The 12,762-nt window shown below is 61.0% G+C and overlaps 1 protein-coding gene across 1 annotated transcript; it reads left to right on the top strand.

The window, feature by feature from the left end:
* The first annotated feature begins 9,637 nt into the window (after positions 1-9,637).
* On the top strand, positions 9,638-11,160 carry ID3 (inhibitor of DNA binding 3). Its single transcript, XM_065650696.1, has 3 exons — positions 9,638-10,360; positions 10,536-10,607; positions 10,858-11,160. Exons 1-2 carry the CDS (start codon positions 10,040-10,042, stop codon positions 10,590-10,592), a joined length of 378 nt encoding a protein of 125 aa, XP_065506768.1. The 5' UTR covers positions 9,638-10,039; the 3' UTR covers positions 10,593-10,607; positions 10,858-11,160.
* Positions 11,161-12,762: the final 1,602 nt, after the last annotated feature.

Raw genomic sequence — 12,762 nt, 5'->3', positions numbered from 1 at the left:
ACCCCAGCCCCTCAGCGGATCCCGCAGCGCCATGTCCCGTTCCCCCCCCTCGCCGGGAGCATCCATCGGTACATCCCCCGCCGCGCCGTTACCTCGGTGCCCGCGGCGCTCCGGGGAGGAGGAGGAGGAGGAGGCTGCAGGGCACCGGCAGGCAGACCCGGTGATGGGGACGTGCCACCCGCGTTGTCACCTCCGCAGGCAGAACGAAGCCACCGCTGGGCTGGGGGGTGTATGTGTCACCCCCCCCCCCCATCCCCGCCGCGGCTTGTGCGTGTGGGGTTAACCCTGCTCGGCTCGGGGGGGCGGGAGCCCCCGGGGAAATACGGGCTCGGAGATGGACACAGTGTCCCTGTGTCCCCCCGGGTCACCGCTTGTCACCTGCCTGTGGGAGGGGATGGGATCGGGTGGGATGGATCTGGGGGGGCGGCGGGATCTCCTGAAGCCCCACAGGGACACTGCTCGGGCTGTCACCCGTTGGTCCCCGGTGAATCGTTGGTTATGGCCCCGGGGAGGCGGGGTGGGGGGCGCTAAATTTCGGCTTAGGCTCAGCTTGAGGTTAAACCCCGCGGGTTCGGTGACAATTCCTGGTTTAGGGTCAGGGTGGCCATGAGGGGACACAGGCCGGGGGCCAGGGGGCCACAGGGTAGAGACAGCTGTAGTTTGGGACAGGCTGGGGGGTCCTGACACCGTGTCCCCCCCACAGCCACCCACGTTACCAACAGGAACCCCATGCTCCCACGCTTCCCAGCGGAGATGGAGCTGGCGATTTTTGGTGAGTGTCCTGCAGCCCCTGCCTTGCCCTGGCTCCCCGTCAGATGCTGGTTCCCCCCTTTTCCCCCTCCCCAGCCCCCCCAAACCCCCCAGGCCGCACAGACGGCTGCCCGGCTTAGCCAGAGAGACGTTTTGCAGAGGATTATCTGTCTGCAGGAAATATTAAACCGGCTGCTGTCTCCAGCCAGGGATTTATCCCAGTGCAGGGGGGTCTTGGGCATCCCCTCCCCACCAGGCATGCGGGGAACGTGGTCTGGGGGGGCCCTGGGGGGTGGGTGGGTGCTGCAGCCCCGGTGTGTCCAGCTCCCTCCGGCCAGCTCTCCTGCTTTGCGCAAGTCTCACGAATTTGCCAGGTCCCAGCTCCCAGCAGGAGGGCGCGTCAGGTCGTGGTTCCCCCCACCCCGGGGCAGCGGGGGGCTGAGGGGCAGGAGGCCACGGTGAGGGGCTTCCCGATCCCCAGAAGATCAGCTGCAAGGAGCTTCTCAGAGTCTTCTGGGAGAACCGGGACCCCACACAAGGTAGGGAAGAGCCGCCGGGACGGGGAAGTGGCTGTGGGTCCCCCTGCAGCCCTGGGGCAGCCTCAGAGTCCGGGTCTGGGGGGGGCTGAACCCCAAACTGGCCCCAAGAAAAGGTCCTTGGCATGTCCACCCCTTGGTGCTGGGCGGGGAGCTGCCTGGGATGGGGAGGGATCCCCGTGTGCCCTGCGTGGGGCTTGCTGTGCCCATGGCTCTGCCCCGAGCGGTGGTGAGAGGGGGCCGGGGGGGCCTGAGGGTCCATGGGGCTGCTGGAACAAGAGGAGCTGATGGTCTGGCGCGGGGGAGCGGGGTCCGTGGGGCTGGCGGTCCGCGACGCCCGTGTCCGTGGGGCCGCCGGCGGGCGGGGGCCGCAGCCCCGCTGTCTCCCGCCAGGGGGCAGTGCAGGGCTGCGCCCGCTGCCGCCCGGCGGCGTGCGCGTTTATACGGTACATACGGTACGTACGGTACTTGGGTGCGCACGGAGAAACGCGGCCTGTGCAGGCGTGGGTGACACACGGGGACAGACGGCACGTGCGTGTGCATGCACAGGGACATACAGCTCACATACACACCTGCACACACCTGCACAAGCACATGCACATACGTGCATGCACGGGAACGTGCAGCACACACATGCATACGCACACAGGGACATACAGCTCACATACGCATGTACATACATGCGCAATGACATACAAACATACATGTACATGCATGCACAGGGTCATGCAGCACACACAGGTACATACAGGTATGAACATGCAGCACATGCATACATACATGCACATACATGCCTGGGGACATACAGCTCATACACACATGTACATATGTGCACAGGGACATACAGGTCACATACACACCTGCACACACCTGCACAAGCACATGCACATACGTGCATGCACGGGAACGTGCAGCACACACATGCATACGCACACAGGGACATACAGCTCACACACGCATGTACATACATGCGCAATGACATACAAACATACGTGTACATGCATGCACAGGGTCATGCAGCACGCACAGGTACATACAGGTATGTGCATGCGCATGAACATGCAGCACGTGCATACATACATGCACATACATGCCTGGGGACATACAGCTCACATACACACATGTACATATGTGCACAGGGACATACAGGTCACATACACACACACGTGTGCACAGGGACATACAGCACCTCCAGGTACCCCCAGCACACGTAGGTACATGTACATACATCATGGGTGGGAGGGGACACTTTGCAGGACTTTCGCCCTTGGGGGACGCCCTGTGCCCCCTCCTGTCACCTGTCCCCAGGCCACATCCCTTGTGTCCCCTGTGTCCCCAGATCTGTGCCCCTGCCCTGAGCAGGTGGGATTTGGGGAGCACGTTCCCCCCGTCCCCTTGCCCTGACTGCCGTGACAGTGACGACAGACAGCCCGTGAGGGACAGGGGGTGTCCTGGGCTGGCCCCCAAAGGGTTAATGGCCCCGTGAGCCCAGTTAGAGCTGACCTGGCCCCAGGTGTGTGCTGGGGGGGTAAAAGGGAGAGCAGCTCTGGGGGCTCTGCGGGCGGCCCTGGAGGTGGCTGGAGTGGGCAGGGGATGTTTGGGGGGTGCCATGGTGTCCCCCACCAGGGCAGGGGCGTCCCTGTCTCGCTGTCCCCAGCACAGGCAGATTTGGGGGCTGCGTTTGGTGGATTTACAGCAAAAGGACTGTCAAGACATGAAAATAAAGCTGAAACCTCCCCAAAAAGGTTGTCAAGGGTGAGTGGAAGTGGAGAACCCAGATGCAGCTTTTGGATTTGGGGAGGGGACAGGGCCCCGGGGAGCCCCTGGGTGCTGCAGGTGCCACATGTCGGGGGCCTCCCAACCCCCCCTTGGCCAGCGCTGACATCCCACCTGCGTGCTGGGTGTCCCCTCCACGGGCCACCGTGTCCCCATGTCACAGGCCGTGAGCTGAGCCCAGCGCGGGGCTTGTCCCTGACCCCAGCGGGGAGACACGGGGACGTTTTTTTTTTTAGAAAGTGAAGTTCTCTGGGTCAATGGAGGGTGAAAAAAAATAAATAAAAGCCCAGAGAAAGCGAGTGCAGGTCGGCTTCCGGCACCTGGTCCCGCAGCTGCTGCACCCGCAGCTTTGAAGAAGGAGTTAAAGAGGAACGAAATTTGGGGACAGGGACGGGGCCATGGGACACTGGCCTTCAGCCTCGCACCCCAGCATCCTCCTCATCCTGCGGGAGGTTGTGGGCACCCACAGTGGGACTTCACGGGGGGGAGTTGGCTGGGGCAGAGGTGCCCAAATCTGAGCATTTGTGCGCTGTTTTCTTTTATAAATATATATATATATATATATATATATGTATAAATCCCCAGTTGCTGGAGTCAGGGGATGGGACCAGGAGAGGGATTAAAGGACAGGGAAGGGGGGCAGGATCTGTCCCCAAGGTGCTGGGAGGTGGGGGGCACAAAGGGGACCTGCAATAGGGACAGACCCTTTGGGTCAGGTTGGATTTTAGGGGAGGGGTGATGGGAGTTTGGGGGACCCCCTGGGGAGCCAAGATGGGGCTCCCCATCCCCAAACCCTGGCACTGACCCCCTCCCTGTTTCAGTTTCCCCACTCGGGGTCCAAAAAGCATTTGCTCCCCCACATCAGGGCTGGAAATGACCCAGGGATGGCCCAGGGCTGGAAGAAGAACGTGGTCCAGCCCCGGCGCTCCGCCGGCACCCAAACCCCACGGGGACGCTCGGGTCCCATTCCAAGAAAGCGGGGTGACGGGGGCGCGGGGGCGGATGAACGAGGAGATCGGGGAGGGGATGTTCCTGCATAATTTATACCGGGTTGGGGGAAGAAGTATCTGCAGGGCTCTTCACCGAGCGAACAAAATAACAATTCGGGGCAGGTTTGAAAAGCGCCGAAACCGCGACAGGAAACCCAAATTGTACAAATGCAGATGTGAGTGGAAAAAGCTCTTGAGCTGGTTGCTCTGGCTTTCACCTTCGCTAAAAATAAAGCTGCCTTATTAGGGGCCGATGGGGGCTGCGATAAAGCATCTTCCCTCTCCCCCTCCTCCCCGTGTTTTTCCGTGGGGGGGGTGTTCCACGCGATGCTGTGGGATGTGGCTTTCCGGCTGTGCCGGGGGTCACGGGGACGGACGGCTGGGCTGGGGGCTTGTGTCGTTTTGGGGAGGGTCTGGGGGGGTTCCGGGTGCTAGATGGGGGGGGTCAGGTTTTCTGGGGGTGGTTTTTGCAGGGGACAGTGTGATTTGGGGCTGGGCAGCGCAGGGTGGGGGGTGTGATGAGTTGTAACGGTCTCTGGGTGTAACGAGGCAGCCTGGCAAAGCCACATCCTGCAGCGCCACAGGACCCGGGGGGAGGAATATGGGGGGCTGAGAAAAGGAGGGATTGGGGGGGGTGCTGGTGGGGAACAGCAAAACCCCTCTTGGGACCTGCCCACCCCCATGAAACTCAGGCTGGGCTCTCCATCCCCGTGCCTCAGTTTCCCCTCTCCGCATCATCCCAGGCTGGAGCACCCCACTTTGGCGGTGGGGGGGGTTGGGAAGGCGGTGCCAGTTTTGGGTGCCGCTGCCCGTGCTGCCACCGCAGCCCGGCCCCGGGAGGATGGCGTGGGAGGTGGGAGGCCCTTCGCTTGCCACCCCGCTGGTGGCAGCGGGGCCCGGGCTCCTCTGAGTCACCCCCGTCCCCACACCTGGGGATGCTCACACCTGTGGCCTTCGTGCCCCCCCAGCCCCATCCTCCTCCTCTTTTTGCAGGGGAAATGGTGGATGCAATGTTGGGGGGAGGCAAAGGGGTAGAGGGAGAAGGGAGCAGAGCGGGGCGGGGCTGAACACCAAATTGTGGGCACAGCACCTCGGCAACCCCCCTGCTGCCCACGGACCCCTCCCAGGGCTGTGTGAGTGGGGAGGGGTCGCATGGTACAAGGTGTCCTTACCCCATGGTTGCCCTTGGCCCCACAGCGGTAACGCAAGGGGGTGATGCTCCAACCCCCCCATAGCACTGAGGATGTCCTGAAAGCGTCAAGGGGGGGATAAGCCCCCCAGGGGTGTAGATGGGGCATGGAAGGCTGCTGCAGTGTGGGCATCGGGGCGGGGGGAAGCAGGGGGCTCCGGCCGGCCTTGGGGGGAGGCCGTGAGAACGGTGGCCGAGGCTGGGGGGGCAGCGCAGGAAGCGCTGGGGGGGGCGGCTGCTCCCGGCTCCCCCAGATGCGCCCGTGAGATAGGGCGGCAGGAAGCAGCTGCGGAGAATCCCGGCGCTGGGAACAGCCGCTGCCGCCCGCCCGACGCCCCCCAGGTCTGCGGGACCCCCGGCCCCGCTGCCCCCCCGCCCCGTGGCTGGGTACCACCTGGGGATGCTCTGAATCTCCTGGTCTCTCCCTTCTGGGGAGCTGGGGGTGCCCAGGGTTTGCCCTGGAGAGGCAGCTCTTCTTCCTCAGGGGAAGCCGCAGTCCCCTTTGGCCCTGCCGGTGCTGCAGGGTGGAGATGGAGCCAGAGCCCTGATCCTGGCTGGGCTTCGGAGAGGAGGGGGTCTGGGGAAACTGAGGCACAGCTGCTGGCTGCTGGGCAGGCTGGGCAGCTGGCCAAGGCCTTGGGCCGTGGCTCCCCTCCAGAGGGCTGTGTGTGCTCCGCTCCCTTCCCTGGGGGCTCTGGAACAAGGTATTGTCTCCCTGTGTTCACTCTGGCCCCTAATGACATCCCCGCAGTGCTGGGTGCTGCCTGCAGGCCCAGGCAGTGGGGCCGGGCTCCCCTTGGGCAGCTCCAGGACGGGGTGCTCAGTCCCTGCCTCGGGCACAGGGGCAGAAGGGGGTCCCCAGGGCTAATCCCCTGCACAAACAGCTGCACATTCCCCAGGGCCAGATCCAGTCTCCTAGTGACAGGGCTCGGGCGGGGGGTGGTGGGGATTTACTGCCCCTTTTTGGGTGCCAGCTCCCAAAAGTGCTGCTCCTTGGTCCCCTGTAGTTTCCTCCCCAATTCCCTGCACATCCAGCCCTGTGCACAGCCCAGATCGGCGCCTCCAGTGCTGTCTGGCTCTTGCGATGTGTCCCTGCGGTGGGCGAAGGGGTAAACTGAGGCACGGGCCAGGGTGAGTGGCCAGGGCCAGGCTCCGTCCCACGCCGCTCTGCCCGCACACGCTGCCTCGTGTCACTGACGTACGTCCATCCAAGTCTGGCAGCTCCCATTTCAAATCCCCATTTATCCCAGAACACCCCAAATCTGGGCCAGGACATGGTAGCCCAGGATGGGTTTGGCAAACTGTGCTTTCGGCACGTCCTCCCTGGGACCAGCAGCCAGAGCGGGACCGTGACACCCACCCCTGCCTGTCCCAAACCCAACGCCCACCCCAGAGCACTCAGTCCCTGTGCGAATTGGGGTGCTGGAAGAGCCGGCACCCTGGGGAGCAGCGCGGTCCCCAAACCTCACCTGCGCTCCCCATAGTGGCTACAGCCCCGGGGACGAGGTGGGAAGGAGATTTCAGAGCCGGTTTAAGAAGCCAGAATCCCTTTTTTTCCCCCAGAGCATCCATCTGGATTTCTTCTCCAGCGCCAAAACTCCCTTGGATCACACCCGTGCCAGGTGGGTGCCCAGGCTGGGCAAAAACCGACGCATTAGAGCAATTGCTCTGAGCTCCCGCTCCCAGCTGGGTCCCCCAGCTTCCCTCGCTCCCGAAAGATCCCGAGGGCCTCCGAAAATCCCAGGGAGATGGGATTTATACCCCAGCCCTATCCCGAAAGCGAATCCAGATGACCCCTGGGGAAGAGCCCTTCCCTTTGTAGCTGCCTCGGGCGCTCTGCCACGTCCTCGTTCCTCCCCTCTCCCGTCCAAATCCCTTCCCTGCAGCCAGCGCTTCCAGGCAGCCTCTGCCTTCCAAAACACAAGAAATTCCCCCCCAAAAAAGCCGGCAAAGTCCCCTCGGGAGCACCGAGACCCCCACGCTCGCCCTCCCTGCCCTGCAGCAGCCGGACTGAATCCGGCCCTTTCCACCCCGCTTTACGTCCTTCACATCCTGCCACCTGTACCGACTTATTTAAGGAAAATTGAAGAAAAAAAAAAAAAAAAAATATATATATATATCAAACCAAACCCAAGCCTGAGGGGTGGATTTTTTTGGGCGGTGGGAGAGGAGCAGCTGCTTGTGAACCCCCCCCAGAGCATGATGAACCACCGGGACGTCCACAGATACATTTGCAGCGCGGAGGTAAATCGCACGGGATTAACGACCCCTGGCAAGGGGGGAAGGTTGGGAGCCATGGGGGGGACACACAGCCACCCCCCCGGGGGAAATGGAGAAGCTTTGGGGGGGGCTCACCGGGCTGTGTAAACCCCAGCTCCTGCTCCTTCTCCTCCTTTCTTTTTAAATTTTTTTAATAAAACACCCAGTGTGGACCCTTTTCGCCATGAAATCACCGCGCTCTGCAACATTCGCGCTCCCGTCCTCCCCCCTGCTAAAAAATCCACTTCCCCCCCCAGCCAGGGAGCGTAGACTCCCCAAAACCCACCTTGGCACCCCAAAAGTGTCGGATCCCCCTTTGGGATCCCCGCGGGGGGGGGGGATGATTTAAAACCGGGGCGCTGGGATGATGGAAATATCCCCTCGCTCCCATCTCGCACCCGCGGGGGGGTACCCCCCAAAATTGCGATCGCTTCCCCCGAAATCTGGAAGCGGCGCTGATTGGGCGGCGCGGCCGTGGAAGGGGGGGGGCGCTGGGAGGGGGGGGGTGTACTGGGAAGGGGGGGGTTGCCTTGGCCACGCATCCCTGTGTGAATGCATGACGTGCGCAGCGCTGGCGCCAGGCTGTCTGGGGCCGGGAGTTAGATCAACACAGCTGGAGGGCCCGGGCCACAGCTGGGCAAAGGCAGCGGGTCCAGCCGCCCAGGCAGGGCCTGTGGGAACGGCCGCCAACAAAACCCCCCTGCAAACAAAAGCTGCCCCCCACCCCCCCCCGCTTCGACAGCCCTTTCAGCCCCCCCCCCCCCACCTTGGGAAATGGGGGGGGGTCGGGAATGGGAATATGCGGGGTCGTAGCTCAGCGCTTTGGGGATGGGGGGGTGCTTTAACAGGGTAAAAAGCATTTTTTGGTGGTTTGCAAATCGTTTTTAATGGTTTATATTTTTTAACTATTATTAATTTTGGAATGTTAACTTCTTTTTTTCTTTTTTTTTTTTTTTTTTTTTTTTTAGGAGGGGTCCTGGTTGGTGCAGCTTGCCCCGCGGCAGGTTAATAAGGGTAATTATGGCTCTTCCCAAGCTGCCACCCTTCACACGGAGGTGATTTTGTAGGAAATGCGGGAGGGGGGGGTGGAAAATACAAGAGGAAAAAAAAAAAATGCAAACCGCGCCCCCCCCCGCCCCCAAATGGCTGGATGCTGCTTTGAGGGGGTTTTTAGAGGCTGGCGAGAAGCAGAGAGGGGGGCTGCCCCCCCCCGGCCCGCAGCCCCCAGACCCCCGGGGGGGGGTTGCAAAGGAGGGAAACAAACCCCAGCGCCACCGAACTGGGATTTGGGCAAATCTGGAATAAATTGCTGCTGTGGGCAGACGTAATTTGGTCCAGGTGCCTCTGTCCCCCCCCATCAGCTGGGACCCCCGGGCAGAGTCCCAGGGTGCCCCCCACCCTCTCAGCTGTAACATCCCTTTCCTGCATTCACCCCCCGTGACCAAAACCTATGGAAATTCCCCCAGAAAGAGATGAGGGGGGGACGACATTGCCACTTGATTCTAACAGGGACTTGCAATCTGGGGGTTGTGGGACTGTCACCCCCCCAGGACCCTTCCACGTCCCACCGCCGCCCGTTGCGGTGACACCCGTGGGCACCGGCCACCCCAGATCACTCCAAATCTGGACTTTTTGAAGCAGCAATGACGGTGGGGGGGGGGGAGTTGCCTTCATCCCTCCCCATCACTTCTACTGAAATAACCCCCTTGCCTATAAATCTCCTCTTCCCCCCTCTCAAAACAAAACTAAAGAAAAAAACCCCAAAACAAAAAACCAGCCCCAAAACCTCCAGGCCTCTCGCAGGCGCTGACCTAAATCTGGTTTCTCCATCGTAACCTCAGTTTTACCGCAATTAATTTTTTTCTGCTGGTCACAAGATAATTCCTGACGCCAGAAAGTCTGGAGGTCAGATGAGAAGCGGATTGAGGAACAGGGCGGCACTAATTTCCTTACGAGATCGCCCGGTAAAAAACAGGGGGGGGAAATAAAAAGCCCCATCGTCCTGCCTAAAAATAGGGGGGGGCTCATTGGGATGGGGGGGCAGTTTGGGGGGACTGGGGTTGGGGTGTTCAGGGGGTTTAGGGGCGAATCCCCCCGCCAAGGTGGGGGGGTTGGGGTCTGGCTGTGGGGTGAGAAACCTGTATGGTCGTTTGTGGTGTGCGTGTCCCCCCCCCGCGTGGGGCCACCCCGGCCACCAAGGGTCATTTTGTTGGGGGGGGTGAGGGGGCGGTGTCTCTCACTTAATTTAGATGCAAGGGTGGGGTTTAGCGCTTCATTTGCATACAAGAGGTGGAGCTCTGGGCTAATTTGTAGGGGGGGGGCGGGGCCCCGCGGGGCTGCCGATATAACGAGCAGCGCTGAGCTCCCCCCGCCCTAGAGCGCCGGCGGGGTCCGAAGGTTTTGGGGTACGAGGGGCGGCGGTCGCAGGGTTCGGTGGTCCAAACTTTGGTGGTCCTGGGACTCGGAGGTCCCAGCAGAGCCCCCACCGAGGCACACAGGCGTTCCCCCCCCTGCATCCCCAGCCGAGCTCTGAGCCCACCATGAAAGCCATCAGCCCGGTGCGGTCCGTCCGGAGCTGCTACGAGGCCGTTTGCTGCCTCTCGGAGCAAAGTCTGGCCATCGCCCGGGGGGGCAACAACAAGAGCCCGGCCTTGGAGGAGCCCATGAACTTGCTGTACGATATGAACGATTGTTATTCCAAACTGCGGGAGCTGGTGCCGGGGATCCCGCAAGGGACCAAGGTGAGCCAGGTGGAGATCCTGCAGCATGTCATCGACTACATCTTCGACCTCCAGATCGTGCTGGAGGAGGGTGCCAAGGGCCGGGACCCCTCCTCCGAGGCCACCCTGTTCTCCATTAAGGTAAGGGCTGTTTTGGGCTGGAGGGGTGGTGGGTATGTCGGGTTGGAGCGGGGGGGATATGCTGGGTTGTGCGGGGGATGTTTGGCGGGGGGGATGCGCGGTCCCCGCGCGGTGGGGCGGGGGGGGAAGGATGGGGACCGACTGTGGCCCTGAGCTTTGTCCCCGCTCTCCGCAGGCGGCCGAGCTCGCCTCCGAACTCTGCTCCAAAGACGAGAGAAGTTTGTGTCACTAACGGCTCCTCCATCAGGTGAGTGTTCACCCCATTCCCCCCCGCCCTGCACCCCAGTCCCCCCCACCCTCCAGCACCAGCATCCTCAGGAGACCGAAACCAACCCCGCTGCAACGCGCTCCCCAGCTCCCGACCCCCAAATCCCCCTCCCCAAACCCAGAATTACCACAACACTGATTTTTTTTTTTTTTTTTTTTCCCTCTCTCTTCCCCCCCCCTTTTCTCCTTCCTCCCCCCTTTTTCTCCTCTCTCCTCCCGGTGCCAATTAGCAAACAGGCAGCGAGTGTCGGTTCCTGGTTCGTTATCAGCCGGAGGTAAATAGCAGCTTCCTCCGTGGCGCCGGGATGTCTGCGACCTCACCGGCCCCGCCATCCCCGCCCCGGGCACGGCGGGCGGGACCCCCCATCTCACACCGCCAGCATCGCCGCCCCGGAGCGCAGCATCCCGGCTTTAACCGGCCTTTTTGGACCCGAACCGAAATGAGACACTTTTAAAGACAGACTGATGAAGAGGCGGTTGTCTGTATATTTTTGGATTATAGCAGCGTGTCCTTTTTTTAAAGGTGTTTAATATGGGGTGGGAGGGGGGGAGCTAGGGGGTTTTGGGGAGGGGAGGGGATATCCTCGAGTATTGAACCAAACTCTCTGGGGCCATGGCCTCGTGTATTGTGGAGCTCTATACTAGAGTATAACTTTTCGTACCTTTTGTGCAGGAAGGTGAATTTCTGCGAACATGCCTTGTACTTGCTTTATAAAAACTTTTTATAAAAGTTACCATTTTTACGTAATAAAAAAAAAAGCTTGTTTTGAATGGTTTTTTTCCCCATCCTTGGGCTGGAGGGGGATGGGATGCACCCATGGGGTGGGAGAGCAGCGCCCTGGGGGTGGGAGCCCCGAACCCTTTTGCTGAAGGTTACGGTAGGAATCTCATTAATTGTTTAATAGCTTTGAAATGTCAGCTCAGGTATGGGAGGAATTAACCCTAGGCTGCCGACTCCCGGCTGAGGTGTCTGCCAGCTATTTTGGGTGCTGCTCTGCTTATCTGATATGGAAGGAGTGAAGACACTGCCAAGCCCCGGGGACCATCTGGAGATGTAGCTGGAGCCCTGGTCAGGGGCTTTTTTTCCACAGGTTTCCACTATCTGTCTTGCAAGCAAAAAAAAAAAAAAAAAAAAAAAAAAGGCACCAACTGGTGCCCTTGGGCTGGATTTGAGCTGCTTTTGGGCTGGAAGGGGTGATGTTGCTCCCCCAGGATATTCCCCTCAAGGGAAGGGGAGTTTCTAGGCTACAGCTGCCCTGGCTCTAGTTACGGCTGCTCTGAGCCTTGCAGTTCCCCAGGTGGCATCCACACAGCCCTGCCTGGGCCGGACCCCGCCTGGGGCTGAGAGGGGGGCAGCACCCGGAGGAAGGGGTTTTAGGAGCAGAAATGCCTTTCTTTTCTCTTCGGATAAATGCTGTGGTTTCCCTTTGGCCCCGGCTCAGCTGCAGAGCCCCGTGGCTGCAGCACAGCTGGGCTGGATCCTGCTCCCTGGGGAAGGTGCTGGCCCTGCCTGCAATTTGGGTCAGGCCTGGGGAGGCTCTTCTTGGGGTTAAAACTGCCCCACCTGTAGCACCATCTGCTCCATCCCCTGCATCAAGCTCTGGTTTTGCTGCCGTAGGCTCAGTCAGGCGTGGCGTGGATGTAGTATTGGGGTGTCCCTGGGGTGCTGCAGGATCCAGGTGAGCCGGGTCAGGGGCTGCAAGATGTGAGGAGGAGGATGGGAGGAAGAGAAAGGCAGGAGGGGTCTTGGGGCACAGGGGGATGCAAACCTTCCCCTGCATGCACCCACTTCAGCCCCCATCCCTGCAATGGCCAAGGTGAGTTTGGGGTGCAGCTGGCACCCCCAAGCACCCCTTGTCCGTGGACATTTCTGCAAGGAAAAGCAGCGTGTGGTGCATCTGAAAAGCAACAGCTGGTCCAACAGGATCATGAACCCCTGGGAACGTCCCTCCTGCCTCCCAGCTTGATGTCCCCAGGCTACCCGAGGGCAGGTTACCCTCTGGCACCCACAGATGGGGTGGGACAGGGTGACATGGGGCTGTCCCGGCGCAGCGGGAGGCAGGTGAGGGTGTCCAGCTGGAAGCTGCTGCTTCTGGGAACTGCACTGATGGCTAAAAACAGGGTTTAGCCATCTC

This window comes from Caloenas nicobarica, chromosome 23, assembly GCF_036013445.1.
Source record: "Caloenas nicobarica isolate bCalNic1 chromosome 23, bCalNic1.hap1, whole genome shotgun sequence".
NCBI lineage: Eukaryota > Metazoa > Chordata > Aves > Columbiformes > Columbidae > Caloenas > Caloenas nicobarica.
This window is presented reverse-complemented; position numbering and strand designations above follow the sequence as displayed.